General features: G+C 37.1%; 2 protein-coding genes across 4 annotated transcripts; one reads left to right on the forward strand and one right to left on the reverse strand.

Annotated features, from left to right (window-relative positions):
- The first annotated feature begins 1,047 nt into the window (after nt 1-1,047).
- LOC137948222 (serine/threonine-protein kinase Nek2-like) lies at nt 1,048-7,483 on the forward strand. 3 transcript variants are annotated; one of them, XM_068794227.1, is made up of 15 exons: nt 1,048-1,173; nt 2,491-2,625; nt 2,712-2,778; nt 3,226-3,291; nt 3,836-3,882; nt 3,974-4,019; nt 4,158-4,238; nt 4,342-4,384; nt 4,469-4,518; nt 4,592-4,673; nt 4,742-4,812; nt 5,746-5,819; nt 5,954-6,005; nt 6,088-6,504; nt 6,594-7,483. In XM_068794227.1, exons 2-15 carry the CDS (start codon nt 2,540-2,542, stop codon nt 7,176-7,178), a joined length of 1,767 nt encoding a protein of 588 aa, XP_068650328.1. In that variant the 5' UTR covers nt 1,048-1,173; nt 2,491-2,539; the 3' UTR covers nt 7,179-7,483. The 3 variants fall into 3 exon arrangements, with proteins under 3 accessions (XP_068650328.1, XP_068650329.1, XP_068650330.1); XM_068794228.1 differs by having other exon boundaries at nt 5,957-6,005; XM_068794229.1 differs by having other exon boundaries at nt 1,049-1,173; nt 4,763-4,812.
- A 515-nt stretch (nt 7,484-7,998) lies between these two features.
- Nucleotides 7,999-17,306, reverse strand: LOC137947823 (protein ROOT HAIR DEFECTIVE 3-like). The gene is made up of 22 exons (XM_068793618.1): nt 16,984-17,306; nt 15,919-15,985; nt 15,663-15,765; nt 14,666-14,736; nt 14,431-14,494; nt 14,266-14,331; nt 14,134-14,181; nt 13,987-14,049; nt 13,423-13,479; nt 13,063-13,221; nt 12,903-12,971; nt 12,714-12,805; nt 11,658-11,736; nt 11,191-11,356; nt 10,752-10,876; nt 10,065-10,327; nt 9,863-9,959; nt 9,403-9,570; nt 9,178-9,282; nt 8,901-8,995; nt 8,596-8,692; nt 7,999-8,407 (listed from the first exon to the last, which is right to left on the reverse strand). Exons 1-22 carry the CDS (start codon nt 17,129-17,131, stop codon nt 8,111-8,113), a joined length of 2,499 nt encoding a protein of 832 aa, XP_068649719.1. The 5' UTR covers nt 17,132-17,306; the 3' UTR covers nt 7,999-8,110.
- Nucleotides 17,307-19,123: the final 1,817 nt, after the last annotated feature.

Below are 19,123 nucleotides of genomic sequence, written 5' to 3' on the forward strand. Positions count from 1 at the left end.
AAGAAAAATAGATTGTGTGGCTTTTTGTCAGATCTTGGGTCCTATCTGTTATCGTTTCTTGTGGACTGATTCGCAGAGTCTCTTCTGTAATTATATCTTTTGGAATCTTTCTTTTCTCTCTGTGTTGTATGCACACCACAAACACCAGGCTCTTCTCCATTAATAAAGTTCATATCCCCCCCTGACCAATCCATTTCTTTTACCCAGCCAGCTCAAATTGATTCGGTCATTTGAATGATCGAATCAACCCTTTATCCTGACAAAATCAAGAGTAAGGAAGGAGGCTCCTCCACCGCCATCAATGGCGAGAGAGAGAGATATTTTTTAGCAAAGTTCTCTCTTCTATTGAGATATACTCAATTGGATGGCTGATCTAATACTGCAAAAACATGCAAATCTGATCAATATCAACGGCTGAGATAATTGGATCAGTCTTCTATCGAAGAATAAATTGACTCATTTGATTGGGGCCCACCAGGGTCAAGTTCATGCACCTGATGGGACGAACCGGGGGACACTAAAAAGCGCGTTTAGTTTTCTTCCTGTCGGTGTGGCATAATCGAAAATAACTCTATGATCAATGGCATTTATTATTACTGTCCTTATCCTCGAAAGCCACTTTCTGATGTCGCGGGCAGTACCGTCATTTCACGCACACGTCAACAGACAGTGGTACCTCAAATTAAAAAAGTAACAAAACCGCAGACAGCTCGTGACGGATGGGGAGGGGGAACCCCATTCCTGTGGGCCCCACCGCCAAAAGCGAAAGCTGCCAAATTTTCAATTAAGTACCCGCTTAAGCGTTTAATTAATTAAAATATTAATTGTAAGTAGAAGCTTTAATTCAGCTTATAATTATATTTAATGGAGAAGCATCGATTTGACCAGTTACAAGTCTGCGCCGATCACCAGATTCACCACCACCTTTCCGCTTTTTTAATTTTTATTTTAATTTCCCGTCTTTTGTCTGCTTTTGCCGTTTTCGAACTTTGAATTCAACTATTCATTTCACTCTCTCTCTCTCTCTCTCTCGTTCTAATTTCGTTTCAACCCTGCTTGGCGCCTCTTCTGGTCATGGAGGCGGAGGAAGTCCCGTTTCTCATATCGGAATCTTCTTCGTCTTCCTCATCTTCTTCCACGTCTAGGCAGATCTCTCTGCGCGAAGAATCTGAGGTTCGGATTTTCTTCTTCTTTATTTCTTTGTTATGTATGTTATCTTGTTGTTTGTTACTTCAGATTTCGGGCTAAATTTAGCAACTGGAGGTTGGTTTAGTGCTTCGAGATTGTGCGGTTGTTGTGTTTTGAGGCCTCATTGTTCTTGTGGGCCTGCATTTCGTAGGGAAGGAGGCTTTTTAGCGTCGGATGAGTGTGTTTAGCGTTGGATTTTGTTGTGGTGGTTTTTGGCAACTGCATTTGCTTTGGACGTTAGACTGCTGGATTCCTCTTGTGTTGCGGTGAAGTTCTTTTCTGATTTTTTGAGAAGTTGTTAGTGTGGAGATTTTTTGGTCACCGATTGTCGGTTTGTTTGTTTGTTTGTTTTATTTTTTTTTCTGTTTTCTCGATGTGCTTTTTTACGAGGTAAATATTTCTCGCTGTCGGCATTTTAGTTTCCTGGACATTTCAGTCTGGCGGTTATTGATCAGGTGGTTGTCTTCATTTTTACCGCTTACTTCTGCTGCTACAGTGAATAGTACGGTGCCGAGATTCGGTGATCTTTTTGCCGTTCGGATATCCTTCTCCACCGTCTTCGACTGCTTTACATTTTCAGGCCATTTAGGTCATCTGGTCAGGGCTGTTTATTATGAGTGTAGTTGTGGTCTGTAGCTTCAATCTTTCCTTTCTCGGAAAAGTGCATGCTTCATGTCTGGTGTGTATACTTGTGATTGTTGTCGACTGTTGTAACTTGTAAGTGTCTGGTGTAAATTATTATTGGAGTCGCATTGCCATATTAAGGTTTCGACCTTTCGGATGAAAATTCGGTTAGTTTTATTCTACGATTTCGTATGGATTTACTGGCGAGATTCGTCTCCTTGTCCGTTTAGAGTGCAACATTGACCGCTGGGAATGTTATTTTTCTTTATTAATTTTCTATTTTCTGTTTGGATGTATCGTAAATACTGTATCTCCTCATTTTCCCCTGTCATTTCGGCTTCTTGTTCTCAAACTCTTCCCATTTCCATACTTTAGTCTACGGTTTAATGATTATTTCGGGTTTGAATGTTTGATGACTATTTTCGAGATTACCTAGTGCTATATGGAATGATGATACGCGCACTCCAATTTTCGCTTGCAGTGGTGATATTTGTTTGCCTAAATGGCAAAACTGTTACCATATTGGGCTTCTCCATTATATTGAGATGTACAAAGCCATATTTAACGGGCAACGGCCTCTCTAGTCGCATTTCAGTTTTCATTTGCTTAACCTTTCACATTTACTACGCCAAGGCAGAACTTCGGTCCAATGTGTGGTTTGTGCATGTACTGTGACAGGATTGAAGACCTCTAGTTGCATTAAAAAAGGGATACTATCAAGCCCAAAATGGAGCAATATGAGGTACTGGAGCAGATTGGGAAAGGGGCATTTGGTTCTGCTCTTCTTGTGAGGCATAAACAAGAAAAGAAGAAGTAAGATCTCCCCAGTTTATCTATTGGTACTACATCTTATCAATACAAGTGCTCTGATGTTTCTTCTTTCTTTTAACTTTTAAAAGGTATGTCTTGAAAAAAATCCGTCTTGCTCGCCAAACTGATAGATGTCGTCGGTCTGCACATCAGGAGGTCAGTTCTATTTTTCTCAGTATGTTCAAAAAAGTATTTGCTCCTCTCATGTTGTCTGCTTTTGCATTGGTTTACTTTCCTTCTATAACTTGATTAGCATCTGTACATGTCAAGAAAGTGGCTGGAGACTATATTTTTCACGTTATGAAGATTACTAATGAAATTTTTGCTATTATTCTGCGAAAGCTAGAAGGAAAGCCTTAGAATCTACCCATTGGCAACAAGATATCAAAGAAATTAACAACTTTGAAAGCATGGTGAATGAGTACCATGACTTTGATTTTTAAATTACCCAAACATGAATGATGTGCTTTGAGATTCAACCCTACACAAGAACCTGGAATTCTAGTAATATCTTTGAACACATAATGTGTTGCATCTGTTTGATATCTCAATGCTACTTGAGCTAATAAAATGCTAATAATTGGTTTTTCATGTCTCATGTAGATGGAGCTGATATCCAAAGTGCGAAATCCATTCATTGTGGAGTACAAGGATTCTTGGGTTGAAAAGGTCAGTAAGTTTTCGGAAGTCATCTCTATTTTACATGGTTGAGTAGTTCTTCCACTTTATATTTGATAAAAACCTCCTCTAGCACTGACAATTTCTTTGGCATGATAAATGGGCTACTTGCAGCACTCTGTATTCACTAATTGTCAAGAGAGGCATTGACTGCCTTTGTTGTGGCAGTATTATACTAAAATATGTATGTGGTGGACCATAAGATATTTTCGGCTGTAGAAGAGATGCCTACGTCCAATTCAAGTTTTTATGTGTATTCAAAGATCATTCAAGCTACCCATATCTGCAATTAGTCCTATTTTGATTTTATATTTTGTTTTTCCATTGAAGCATCAATTACCATGGATTAAGGTATTGTTACTTATCTGCTAACAGGAAAAGAAAAAAGTGACAGTATCTCCTGCCATAAATCCACTAAGATTACTCTGTCTGCCTCCATCTTCCCTGCTATAGTTTCTCACAAGTGCAGAAGGTCATTTCGATTTCACTTTTAGTTGTTGTAAATGTATTCACCCAGCCGATATCTGTCTTCCAGGGATGCTATGTGTGCATTATCATAGGTTACTGTGAAGGAGGTGACATGTAAGCTGCCTCGTTACTAGTCAAATATTTTCAAGAATTATACTAAGTGTTTGAGTAATTTGGCTCTTTTATGTTGCTTTTCGTCTTCCAGGGCAGAAGCCATAAAGAAGGCCAAAGGAGTCTACTTCTCTGAAGAGGTTTATATTTCATATCAACCATATCATTTTTTTTTTCTTTTGGGAAGGGGGGAGGGGGGGAGCATTTTATCATATTTCCTTGTATAACTAGTATTACTAACGAGTTTTCTTTATTCTATAATGTTGGATTCTGAACAGAAATTGTGTAAATGGCTTGTACAACTTTTAATGGCTCTTGATTACTTGCACTTAAATCACATTCTCCATCGTGATGTAAAGGTCAGTGAATAGCTATGGAATTAGTCCTAGAAATAACAGTAGATGTTATGTATAAAGTTCAAGGCCTCTGTTGTATACTAATAATGTTCTAAAATTGCTTCAGTGTTCAAATATATTTCTTACCAAAGATCTGGATACTCGTCTAGGTATACATCTATTCCCTTTGAAGTTTTCCAATGTTACTTACGAGCTTGAATGTACAGTTTGCTTAAAAGCATTCACTTATGCAGGTGATTTTGGGCTTGCCAAAATGCTAACTTCAGATGACCTTGCCTCATCTGTGAGTATCTAATCTTGCACCTGTTATTTTTTCCTCAAATTTTAATTTGTGACTTCTCTTTGGCTTGCAATAGGTTGTGGGAACTCCCAGCTACATGTGCCCTGAGCTCCTTGCTGATATCCCTTATGGTTCGAAGTCTGATATTTGGTCTCTAGGTCAGCCTTATTTCATTTTCCAAAAAAATTGTCAAAATTTGTTTCTTTCTTCCTTTAACATTTCCTAGATGATATCTCCTCTGATGCAGGGTGCTGTATATATGAAATGACTGCCCTCAGGCCTGCATTTAAAGCATTTGTATGTCTCAGTTTTTTCCTATGCTGTTATTTTTCTTCTTCTGTCCTTTTAAGTTATTTCCTTGCTTTGACCTTTTCAGGTAATTTGTCATATGCTTTTTTTCTGTGGCATTTTTCTGCTTAGTTTGGGCAGATGCTTTCTGTTGGGCTTCATTTATCTGTCACAAGTTATCATTTTGTAATCTGATATGCTCCAAGAATAGAGACTGTCATTTCATACTGACAAGCTAGCCATAACTCAAGCTACCCCTGTTGGTCAGCCCTAGGAATGTTCAATTATCTGCAGCACCATCTATTTAGATGGTTAAGGTCTTACATTTTGGATAAAAATAGATGTGTTGTGTCGCTTGGCTCCTTTTAAATGTTCTCTTAACATCATCATTTGAGTGTTTTATTTAGATAACTTAATGGTTTGAGGTTTGGTGGCTTGACATATCAATTGTATCAGTCCATATCTTAACGTTGGCTCTAGATTGGGGTTAGGACTTGGGAGGCAAATAAGGAAAGTGAAACATGCATCTGAGCACGGCTTGCCTATCTTTCTGCTTTTATGAACTACCAAGTTGTTCACTTTGTAAATGCACCATCTCTTTCAACTCTTTTTGGTTTCATCTATCTTTGTTGAAATCTCTTCATTTTGTTGATAGTATTGAGTTGTTTGTTCTCGGAGTTTGTCTTGAAGAATGTAAGTTCTTTGAGCTGTAAGAGCTTGGTAGCAAATGCCAGTCGCTTATTTTCTAAGATTTCATCTGAAAAAGGAAAATGCCCTGAGTTTAAGTGCTGTGATAGCTGTCAGTGTTAGGGCATGCCTTTAATGGTTCATAAGATATTGACCTCTGCATTTCTTTGCAATGTGTATGTTTACTTAACTAAATTCAGGTGTCTTTGTTCTTCTGTTTTGATTTGCATTTTTTTTTTTTTTTTTTGGCAACAGGATATGCAAGCACTAATCAACAAAATAAACAAATCTATAGTTGCCCCATTGCCAACAATGTATTCTGGTGCATTGTAAGTTATCATCGTCAAACCAGTAACTATTGAAGCACTAGAGCAAATTGTGCTTTAGTGCCCTTTACACCATTTAGCCTTTGCATTTTCTTTTTTTTATGTCTTATTCACTAAGTTCCTGAATTCTTGTGCAGTAGAGGACTCATTAAGAGCATGTTACGGAAAAATCCAGAGCACAGACCAAATGTACTCACTCTCTCTCTCTCTCTCTCTCTCTCTCACTGTTTTTCTTTCTCATTTTAACTATGTACCACAAACCAATTGCCAGGCTGCTGAACTTCTCCGACATCCACATCTTCAACCATATGTCCTCAAAATCCACCTAAAAACTGGGCTCACCTGCAGCCCTTTGCCCATTCACCAGCCAGCAAGCAGTAGCATTAGAAAAACTAGATTTTCTGGACCAGAAGTATCATCACCGTGCAGAGAGGAAGAGAAAAGACGATCCTTCAGCAATGATAGGTATCTGAAACCAGGCAGTCCAGCAACTGAACAAGACTCAAAGAGCGATCAACAATCAGCTGGTAGTAGGCACATAGAAGAGAATATTATTTATAAACCTGTTAGTTGGAAAACTCCACGTGTGGCAAAGACCCCGAGAACAATTTCAGCTAAAGCCTTCTCAACTCCTAGGAGACAAACAGAACCATCAAAAATGCTACATGCTGGTCGAAATCGAGAATCGGTATGACAAGGAGATAGTGGTTGTCCATGTTCTCGTTACCTTTTTTCTGTAATTATTGCAAAATTTAATTTTTTTGTTTCTTTTTGCAGCTTCCCATTTCATGTACCCCAGCTGAGACAAATTCCAGTCACCCTATTCGCCGAGCATCTCTTCCATTACCTAGAAGATCATCAACTGTGGAAACACCATGCAGACACAACTCTAGTTTCCTCTACAGAATGAACTCACCAGATGTCTCGGTGAATGCTCCACGCATTGATAAAATTGCTGAATTTCCATTAGCGTCATCTGAAGATCCTCTCTTTCCCCTCCGAGGGAAACACTTGTCACTCTCTCCACAATATGGGGACTGCTCCATCACAAAAGATAAATGCACTGTTCAGATATTCCGAATGGATGCAGAAGGAGGGAGTGATTGTTGTTCAGACATCAATCCATCAGCTGAGGCTGCTTCAAGCCGGGGGTCTTCTGATTCGCGTCAGCAGCGGTTTGATACCTCATCATACCAGCAGCGAGCAGAGGCCTTAGAAGGGCTGTTAGAGTACAGTGCACGGTTGTTGCAGCAAGAGAGGTTTGAGGAGCTTGGGGTGTTGTTGAAACCATTTGGACCTGGAAAGGTCTCCCCCAGAGAAACTGCTATCTGGTTGGCTAAGAGCCTCAAAGAGCGATCCTAGCAGGAGACCAGTAGACTTGCATATAGCTACCACGCTCATTTTATTAGGAGTTGATTTCCCGTGATCCCGAGGATTTGGTTCCACCTGATGTGTTCTACAAGGATTGAAACCTTTGGGTTGTTTTTTCCTCTCAACCCAGCATCCAGTAGCCTGCTTAAACTTTGTTTGAAAAGCGCTCCTCTACGAAGGGCAGTGGATAGGAGCACAGCTCATTTCTGTAATTGAGTTTTCATTCTCCTCTGTATAGTGTCTAGAAATTGGAAACTCCATTAGATCAAGTATCTCTTAAAAACTTTTTTGCCAAATTTGGGTCCCTGCCACCAGCCTGATTGTGCTCTACCGCATGATGTGGTATGGTTCTTGGCATTATCCCTGGCTAGAGTAAGGTAGTTATTTATTGGAGACGTCTAGTACTTAAGAAAAGTACTCGTGGATTATATTTTTAACGGATATTACGAACTCTTACATGTTTTCAATATAAATTTCAAAATGAATTGTGAGTTCATAATATCCATGTAAATTTCATTATAAGTTTCTTATTGGGTTTAAGCGGTTTCCATAAAAAGTTTGAAACATTAAACAAGCTGTTATATTATCATAGAATGTTTGCTTTACTCGAATCTAGGCTCATTTTTGCCATATTTCTTGTCCTTAACAAAATGTAGGATGCATTTCTTCAAATCAGGATGATATGAAGTTCGTCCACGCTATCTTAAAGTTTAAAGAGAGCCTGCTAAACTTTTATGAGGCACATAACAAATGAAAAAGAAATGGGTCTAAACCTACACGTACAAACCTCTGACGTGCTTGAGGAAGAATTACAAGTAACAATCCGAATTCAACAAGAAATCTCCAACAAATTGGAGATGAGACGAACACATCACCTCAATATTGTACATTGAGAGACTTTAACAATAGAGCTTCTCCGATCTTCAAGTTCGGTCTGTGGCCATGGCATCAATGACATTCCTGTGTGTTAGAGTGCTCGAGGAATCGGTTGCAGTTTCAGATGATGATTCTTGGGAGGAAATATCAGAATGTAAGCTAGGAACTGAGTCAACAACAGGCTCTGTTCTCTGTGTTTGGCTCCTGTAGCTTTGAGAGTATAGAGTTGCAGCCGGTCTTGGACGTTCGGGGTTCTCCGGGTGTTGCCCTGCCGCTGCTAGTCTGCTGAGGATGTCCATAAGTGTTGGGAGAAACCTTGAGGACAATGAAAAAAGTCCAGGAAGCTGCCAAACAAGTTTGATTGATTCACTTTCAGCATTTGTTTAGTAAAACTTGAAAAGAAAGAATCTCCATGCCAATAAGCTATCCCGGTTGAAGGGGTCATGGTGTATTATTCTAATCATAATTGATGATGTATTACAGTTGACTATATGGTCCTCCAAGATGAATGCCAAGAAAGAACTGCACTTACAAATCCATTGCGAAACTCTCCTTGAATGTCGAGTTGTACCCATAGAGCTTTGGACATCAAATATGTGATAAATATAGCCAAGATGTATAGAGGGTTTCTGTTTATGCAAAATGAAGAAGCATGGTGTCAGATAGAAATTTTAAAAAAGGACAGAAACACTTTTCAGGAAAAAATACTTGTGAATTGATGCCTCAACAAAAAAAAAAAAAAATCAATAAATTGCTCTTCCTGCTTTAAAGAACAAGCATAGCAGAAATATTAGTGAATTTTGTTTCGGGCTTGAAAGATTGGAATAAATGGTTCACCTCAGAATAAGCATAAACTCATTGAACCCCAGAATAAGCATTGCACAAATTGCCCAAGGAGGAGGCAACCAGTTGTTACTGCGCTGCTGAGCTTCCTGAAGGCAAAATGACAAAAAAATATATATATTAATAAATGTAATAAAAATATTTAATAAATAAAACTAGGTAACAATAGCATCCGAGATAAACCAGAAAAATCCAAATGTTGAGACAGTAAATCTTTTGCTTTTATGTTTAAATAGTAAAGCACACAATTATAAAAGCATACACCATATACCTGTGCAGAGATAGCTTGAGTAACAGTATACTCGGTTTCTGCCTTAAACTGCTTCCACAAGGATTTACACTGGACAGGTGTAATTAATGTATCTTTTGCAGATACCTGTCTCAAAATATACACAGCAGTAAAATCATCAAAACAGGAGAGGCAGACAGCAACAATAAATCATTGTACTAGATCTTTAAAAAAATACATTGTACCATCATTTGCAATGTAAAATACCTCTTCCCATGTACTTGAAGCAAGGGGATCTGGAGAAGCACTCCTTTCTTTAGTAGTTTGGACCACATCAGATCCTTCCACAAGTGAAGCAACAAGTGCCTTTTCAATCTTATCTGACTTTTTCTCGTCTAAACGTACAGCAGCCAATACAGATAAAACCTTCAGCGCCTGAAGTAAATACCAATAAATGGTGATGAAACACAATATGTTTTGCAACTTCTCATACAGCTCTGTTTTCTTTTCTTTTTTCAGCTAATAAAACTACGCTTTATTAAAAAAAAAAAAAAAAAACTTCTCATACACCTCTCCTAAAACAGAATCTGAAGAGAAACAATTCTTCTACTGAAGTTCTCTTTTTATTTCTTGGTAGATTTGAAAAGCAATAATGCTTCCATTGACTTTATGTGAGCATTAAAGGAAAGAAAACAATAAGCACTAGAAAAGTAATAATTTGAAATACCGCAGCACGGGCATCCTTTGTGATTGCCCGTATGTCTTCCTTCCCAGTCCAGACTCTTGGCATTGAATCTTTGTCATGGCTGAATACAGTCGAAAACCTGAACAAGAATCCAAAGTTAACACCTCAAGAAATCGAAGTTAAAAAATACAATTAAACCAATAAACAAAAAAGAATATCATTTTCAGGGGACTAATTTGCTAACCTATCCTTCATAAGAATCAATACTTTTCCAGCTTCCTCTCTTGCCTTTTTCTCCACCACACCCCGTGCATGGTCAACAAGATTATTCACCATTTTATCAAATGTTACTTGGTCCAATTCAAAACCTGCAATTGCAGTTGAAAACTGTGACACCGCAAGCTGAGTCTCCTGCTTAAGAAGCTTTCTAATGGCTTCCCACGTATCCTTCCCAGCAGCATCAAAGAGTGACTCTACTGGCTCAGCAAGTGCTTCTGTTAACTGTTTCTGCAGGTCCACAATAACATGACTACTGAGTTACAGCAGGTTGATTATTTCACCATGGAGAAAAAAACTGGACCATGTGATGCTTTTGAAAGCTACATCCTCACAGGAAGCTAAAGGCCTAATTTTAAAAAAGGTGCTTCAGTATCTGTCTCAATAATGTGGGCCCTTTATCCTGATTAATGGTTGGGCAATAATGGATTGTGAAATGAGGTCCCTTCCAGAGAATGGAACTGCAAACGGCATGCACATATTCCAAACGATAAAACAGGGCTAAGCACTTGGTGAAACAGAAGCAGATTGCCTAGATACTCCTAAAAAGAAATTTATTGCTTTATAAGAAGAAGAAATCACAAAATCCTAAAAATAAAAATAGATATAAAGATAAAAAAATTTAAATCAAATGTTCTGCCTGAATCTGAGTTACCTCAAAATCTGCAACCAATGCAGACAATTTCTCGGTACGGAGAGACGCTGTATATGCCTCAATGTCACGACCCAGTTTTTCTCGGACTTTAGATGGGTTCCAATCTGCTAGTTGCACAGCTACATCTAATAGAAGCAACTTCATTTAATTAGGATGCTACTGAAAGAAAGATTTAATTCAGCATAAGAGCTTAATACAACACTAGAAGGAAGTGTAATCATCTTCAAAGAGTAACTTGTACTAGTTTTTTAAAAGATGTTAAGGTATAGCTCACAAACTATTTAAAATCACAGCTTTAGCAGAGAAACAACCCAAAATGAATGTCTGAGTTTGAAGAAAAGTGCCAAAAAATTGAGCAATAAATATTGTGAAAAAAATAATCCAAGAATGCACCATATATTTTAAAAGGTTGAAAATTGTAACATCTATGAAGAATTACCTTGACATCCTTGATCAAAATCAATCATACAAGATCTATTACATTCACGAACAGATGCAGCAAACCCTTCTCCTCTCTTAAGTGACTGTTCCAATCTGTTTTTAAAATTTTCCAAAGATTTAGAACGCAGATGCCCCAACATGGCTTGATATGCTGGATGCACAAGCTGCAAACAGAAGAACAAAAAATGTGCATGAGTGGAATATAGAAGATTATCACTTAATTTGGAAATTTCCTATAATATATTTACGTGATGACCTTTACCATTGACTTGTGCCATATCTTCAAAAATCACCAGAGTTTATTTAACAAATCCAACAAAGGTCACATACTGTCTAGACAGTTGAGTTTCTCAAGTGACAGCCTTCCTTGTGATGCTTCATTACTTCTACTTTTTTAGTTAATTATGCTTTTTAAAAAAAATATATGCTTAAAGAGGCAAGAAGGGAAAGGATATATGTCCTCACATGCAATGCCTTGGATTCCAACTGTTGCCGCTTGGCAGTCCTCACACCCTCATCAAAATAAATGGCCTCAGCATCATATCTGAAGTAAAAAAAAACAAATAAGGGCATCATCAAGGAAATTAAACCATAACAAAAATGACTGACTCTTAGTCCTAGCAAACAATATGACCAATTCTAAATGAAGCCCTATTAAGCACCAACTAGCATCCATCTACATCTCCAAAAAATGTTTACACCATAGAGAAAATGTACAACCATGATAGACATCTAATTGAAGGAAACATGTAGCAAAACATAAAACCCAATGTTCTAAGAGCAGATTATACACTTCAACTCCCACTAGAAAATTAGTTCAATATGGAAAAAGGTGTCATCTCAGAGACAATCCCATTACCACTTGATTGGAGATGCAAGGGTGCCACTGACTTTGTCACCACTGCCCATGTAAGTATCAGCAGTTCCATCATGTCTTTCCATGACAACAAGCAAGGGACTTGAGATTTACCCCCTAGATCTACACAGCCTTATTTCCTTTGAAAAGGCTGGCCTATTACAAATATTAACACCCTATAAACCCAAGATAGGCAAACAAACAAAGCAGGCATATATCATATCCAAATGGAGTTCAATGCAAGAACAAGATACACTTCAGATTCCAGAAAATTCAGGAAGCAAAGGTTCACTAGATTGCTTAGATCAGTAATAACCATAGCATACAGCTTTTGAGAAAGAAAACTATAACTGTCAAAGAACTAAAGGAAGATACTGTAATGCAGCACAGTAAAATTTGTATTAAACATAAAACTCGGGGGTGTTCAGCTGTGACTACAAAAGTTTCCATACAAAAATGCTCCTCTGAAACAGTCTGAGGAACATTTATCTTGTCCAAGCTAAATGTGCAGAAAAAAGAAACAGAAATGGAAGTAACACCAACTCTCTTGTAATAGTAAAACAGGGTATGAGTATTTCATGGCTCAAGATTGTCCTCGGCCCACCACCATAATACATTTCAGAAAGCATGAATAATTCTTGATTGCAGCAGAGGTCAAAAATTACTCTGATAGATAAGTCTCCAAGATGGAGCTAAGTTTTTTCCCAAATCCAGGGACTGGACCAGATTGAACAGCTTCCTCCAATTCAAGCCAACCCTAAAATATTGTTTGAAAGTTCCATAAGCATTGACTGTCATTTTTGAAGATAAGAGTAATACTAATAAGACGTTGAGGGTAGTAAATTATAGTGTACCTCATCAGAAGTCAAGTGACTGAGCTTTTCATTTGCAATCTCATCACACCGTACTGTGGCAACCATCACCTATACAATAACAAATAAATACAGAAATTTTAGCCTCAATATCTGAGAAAATTCATTCTAATTTATTAAATAAAGGTATAAAAATAAATACCTTGTGAGCAGGAAGGTCAAGATCTTTATTCTCCCGTATAACTTTCCATATCTGTTGTGCACTGAAAGAGAAAGCTGAAGCAGGAACTACACCCCTTCTGTCACCAGCAAGCCCCCCAGGTGCAATAGAATGGAAAAATCGTTGCCTTAGCTGAGCAACCTGCAAGGTGGGAAAAAAAACCATGAAAGAAAGGTAAGCGAAGTGTAAGTGATATGGAACAAAAAGATACTCCATATGATTTAAACTGCACTACCATAGTTCCACTTTAAGGAAAACTGCTCACTTTTTCTAGTTCATCTCTTTAAAAGGCAGAAAGACTAATAAGATAAATGGACATCAACACCAAAGTAGACAACATACCTGCTCTTTAAATTGCTCCTCCTTCTCTTCAAAACTGGACAAAGCCGTTACCTCCACCTATAACATGAAAACAGCTTGAAAACTTTCAGAGAAAAAACGAAAAGAGATAAATGAACTTAAGACAGCTTGCATAATATTCCTGACACAACTTTGAAAGGATATCCCATCCAAATTTCTTCCAAAATCAAAGTAGATAGTGGAAGCCCAGAAAGGTCACCACTAGATGCAATACAATTTGCCCGTAGATGTAGATACTATTCCATTTATATACCATATTTGCATATTCTCTGCGAGACTAAAGACATTCAAGTGTTAACATTTTTGTTTACAGGGTTACCATCTAGCAAATTGGGAATAGACCCTACATAAAAACCCACCAAATGTGGCAAGTATCACTATTATCTTTCAATAGGACTACCATCATGTCTCACTCATCTGATGTCAATCAATTGAATCAGTTAAACAGATCAAGGAACTGCAGGACCAAACTGTATGTAGTATATTCCTTTTTATTTTCTTTTTTTTCTGAATGATATGTAAGTAGTAAATTCTCAAGCAACTCACATTAAAAAACTCGCTAAGAGGAGTATCCTTGTGCCCCTGAGGCTTAGGTACTGAATCCCAAATCTGCAGAAACCTAATCTAATTAGTTCACAGAGAAATAGATAAGGAGAAGTGATTTACGCACTCAATTATAGTTAGAAAAGGCACCTTCTGAATATCCTCCCTCAGAACCGGCTCCAAATGCTCTAATGGAGTCTGTACCAAAACAATGAACAGAATAAATATTTTATAGGACAAAGAATAATGCAGAAAAAAGACAACAACTAGAGAAAAACTAACCTTAGTTTTGTCACGAATAACAAATAGTAAAGTTGTTCTACGAGGGCTAAATAAGCGCATCATGACCTGTCCGTTCATGAATCATAGGCAAGTAAAATATTAAGTTAAAAATAAAATAAAATCTCAAGATGAATGCAAAAGCACCCCATAGGAAACACGAGGTACCTGAAACACAGTCTTTAGGAGAGGTTTGTTGGCAGCTTGTTCCCTTCCAATGTCATGGCACCACCTGTATGCATCATTTATGGTCTTTAGTAATGTCTGATATCTAAATCACCTACTCCCCTACCCCCACCCCCCACCCCCTCTCTCTCATTCACACTTGCCATTACATATACATATAGAGAGAGTAGAGAGAGGAGAGAGAGCTGATATGATGTTGCTCAAGCAACAGACTCACATGTTTATTAACACAATGTCTGAAACTGCCAAAGCAAAAAGAGCGCTCTGCTTCTCGAATGTTGTATCATCCTGATACAAGAAACAGGAAGACATAAAGAACTTCAAGAAAAGAAACTTAAAATTCCATGTTAAATAAGAGAAGCTTCAAATAAATAGTAATAAATGTTTCTTTATTCCATTCATTTTATAATTTTCGCATTCAGGCCTCGTGTTCAAGTCATACTTGGTTGCATATTTGTATTCATGCAATCAATATAAAAAATATATTTTTTTTATTACTCATAAAAGAGAACTGAAAATTTTTACATAGGCCGAGTTTACAACAATGTTGCATTTAATCATCATTATCATCATTAGCGCAGCCTTGCCCCGATTATTTGTGTTTGCAGCAAAACCACTTTCCTCCACTCTATCACTTGCTAGCAAGACATTGCATTTAAACTCATTTAATACTAACTATAATGGTCTTTATTTCACTTATAGAAAGCTAGGACGAATGACTAAATCCTAAATGGATATTTTGAGAGTAACGGTTTACAAAAATTTACACTAACACAACCAAAACCCCAACCACATGACTCTGTTTATATTAGTTTGAAATGGCAAAGTATGTAAAAGAGAAGAAAGAGCAAGAAAAATCAGTTCATTCCTCTCTCTCTCTCTCTCTCCACATATATGTGTGAGTGTACATAAAGAGTACATATGTAATTATTAAGGCAGGACGAGAGAAACTAATCGAAATATAAAGAGATAATAGCAGAGGTAAGTAAAAGAGAAGACAACAAAAGCGTATAAGGTTGAAACAAGTGCAGATGATTTAATGTGATTATTCCACCATGCTACTTAACCACAAATATGTGCTATTCAGTTTTGAAAACCATGATGACCAGTGTCGTGACAAATAGAAACTTAATTAAAACCAGAGAGAAAAAGAAATTAATTTTCTACGAGCATTGTATGGAAAGATAAAAACCATGATTAGTTAGTATCACTACCTCCCCTCTTTCCCTTCCATCAGTACCCTCCAAATCCATGGCAATTGTGCAAGGTTCAATACCAACACATTTCGCTATCCAAATGCCTTTAGTAGTTTGGGACCTGAAACAGGAAAAGTACAGAATCTGAATACCTCAAAATGCAGAGAACACTAAAGAAGACATGCCTAGAAACAAACAGCATTATTCTTTACTTTATTTTCCTGAATGAAAGATGAGAAATGGAAGAGAAAATGAAGCCAGATAAAAGCCTGACCTTCCTCTAAAAGCATCCATCTCCCTGAAATTGGTATGGAAAAGATGGTTCAATAAGGTGCTCTTACCTGTTAGAAAAAGGAGCCATTCACTAAGTTGCAGTTAAGAATTCTCACAATTTCAGATTCTTTCATTTTTTTCTGAAAACACCAAAGACTGTAAAGTAATACACGACAGTTTATAAATGCTTTAAAGTACAATTAGGAACTATGCAAAGATTACATAGTATGATCCAAAAAAAAAAAGTCCGATCTACCCAACCTACAGATGGGGTCGGAGGACAGTGCAGAAGGCAGAAAGACTGTTCACACCAAAGTATGTGAAACTTCAAAGTATTGAGAGAGGTTTCATTTTTCCACTCAATAAATGACTTAAGCCATAAGTAGAATAGCTTAAAGAGGTAGAGTAGATAAGTCCGTAACTATTAAAGAGAAAACTAAAAGCAAAAAATATGCTTACTTCAATAAGTAGCAGCCTCTAGTCAAGAGAAAACATCCATTAGAGGCATAAGAAGCTAAATTAGAGCCAATTCAAACAGGTAAAGACAACATATATACGTTGGGTTTAAACGTGTAAAAAGGGATGAGCCATTTCATGAGCCCACACCAAGCCATTAAAGACACAATATAGGAGTCAGAAAGTCCAACTCGGCACCGTGACTGACAATAAACAATCCCTAAAGAAGCCATCGAAATGACAGGTACGTTGGCAGAGAAATCCTCCTCCTGTTGGCCAGTAGATGTACTTCAGTTCCCAAAATGAGTTGACGCATTTTCCTCGCAATTCATTGATAATCCTTAAGGACCAAAATGTGATGGACATCATCCTCACATTGGTACTCGAACCAGATATCAGTATGACACTTGAAATGATTCAAAACCCAAATAAATTTGCAGTACAGTCTATTTTCATTGGTCTAATTTGCGTTAACAAGCAGCGAAAGAACTTTTAGGCTTCTCATCTTCCATTCTAACAAACTAACGAAACAATTTATCAGCAAGAAAATATAGACAAAGAAGAAAGAAACATGAAGGAAGACAGAAAGAATGAAATCAGCTTAACATACCACTACTCTGTGGTCCCATTATAGCAACAACGGCATAAGAAAGGCCGCATTCCCCAAGCTTGACGGTTTTCATGAAATTCTCCAGACCGGAGATATTGAACACACCGTCTCCGTCAATCAGCTGCGTGGCACAGCAATCTTGCTCCATCGTCAATCAAGATCGATCCACGGAAAATGAAGTGACAAAACAAGAATGTGATGACGTCCAACAACAGAGAGGAAATTATTTGGAGATCTTTGAGCACGTTTCGAAAACTCTAATGCCCCTTTTTGAGGGTATCGAAGGAGAAAGGGAAACCAAGGATGACATGAAAGAGCAGAGGGGGAGGTAGTGTTAACAGGCATCGAACACAGGCTCCGAATTTAAGAAGAATGTTGGAAAGGGTCGTCACCCGTCACCCGTCACTACTCGGGCATGAGTGAGACGCAGCGCATGGACATATTCTTTTCTTCTTGGTCACGTACTCTAAGAGTGTTTCAACCGTTGATCTTGTAGGCCAAAGCGCCAATCCAAAACAATATTAAATGCTCTTGTTGAATCTCAACCGTTTGTTTTATCACTAGCAAACTCTCCACTGAACGTATTATAGATTTTCAGTGGGTCATAACTCATAAATGGTTTAAGAACTTTTTTTCGTTTTTTCTATAGAAAACCAACTTTTATTTAAATTAAATTTTAAAAAATAACATTTCATCCATGGCATTTTTAATAAAAACCAAATTTTATTTAAAATTTTTAAAAAAAATTACATTTACTTGATCAAATTATACATAAATTAAGATTTTATTTAAATATATATATATATATATATATATATATATATATATATATATAATTTATTTACATGCAAACGAAAATGCTCTTTTAATTTTTTTTTGAGTAATACAAAATCGACTACTATTTTGAATGATAACCTCGTATGAGGTCTATTTTGCCATGAAGTAGGCAAGAGGGTAGATGTCACATTGAATGAAGATCATGCCATTAGGTCAGTTTTCAAAGGGGATTCAGACTCAATATGAACCACTTTAATTAGTGGACATTTAGTACTATGAGAAATATAAACCCTGATAGTACCTTTTCCAGGAAATGTTGAAAAAATATTTATAGTAAAATACATTTTTAAGGATTATTAGTGTCTCGTGTTTCCTAAAAAAAACTTTATAGCTCAAAATTCTTACCAAGGAAATCATATAATTTTCCAGCTAATATTTTCTGGCCAAGATGGACTGAAAAACCATATAATAATTATTTTTTTGAATAGGTATTTGACATTAGATGTTGTGATACTTTTAGCGCAAGGTAATTTTGTATTTGATATTTAATTTTATTAAAAATTTATTGAATACGTATGGTAATATATGATATTGATTATTAATTTTTATTTAGTTTATTGGAAAAAAGGCGCTAACAAGTCCATTTAAATTTCCTTAAATTTTTCTAAAATTTTCTATGTGATTTCATAGATCATCTAATCGATATTAAAGAGTAACTTATTAATAATAAAATCATAATTTACTTATTAATAAAAAAACAATCCATCTATTTACTTATTAATAAAAAAATAAAAAAAATAAAAAAATGGATAAAATATTTTATATTGTATTAAAAAAATAAATCATAAAAAAATCATTCTAATTCGTGCCTAAGAAAGGGATCACATTTAGATTTTAGTTACCCGGTCCAGTAGATAAGTGTTTTGGAAAAATAAAAAAAACTTGACCCAATCCGATCCTCAATAATATATGAGTCAAATGTTTAGAGACCTGATCCGTAATAACATGGATCAGGTAACCGACCCGACCCCATCGATTTGCTGGCCTAGTGAGGAGGGTCGAATTCGCGGGACATTTAAAACTCGAGAGCAAGAGAGGGGAACAGGGGCGCGAAATGGCGGAAGCTGAAATTCTGCAACCCTTCCAGCTCCGATTCTCCGACCGTCTTTTACTCGCGGTACCACCGTCATCTACTTCTCCACCGAGCTCGAGATGCTCGAGAAAATATCGAGGACGATAATTGACCCGGTCTATTGTCGATCGCGGACTCTTCGTGGACGCTTCTCGCGCTTCTCAGCTACGAGGAGTGTCGTCGGGTTCTCAAGGTAAAAGCTCAAACTAGAAGAGTAGGCTCTGGTGTTTG

This window comes from Aristolochia californica, unplaced genomic scaffold (assembly GCF_029961685.1).
Source record: "Aristolochia californica isolate CCGP_79_NKW_82.1479 unplaced genomic scaffold, dmAriCali1.0.hap1 SCAF_13, whole genome shotgun sequence".
Lineage (NCBI taxonomy): Eukaryota > Viridiplantae > Streptophyta > Magnoliopsida > Piperales > Aristolochiaceae > Aristolochia > Aristolochia californica.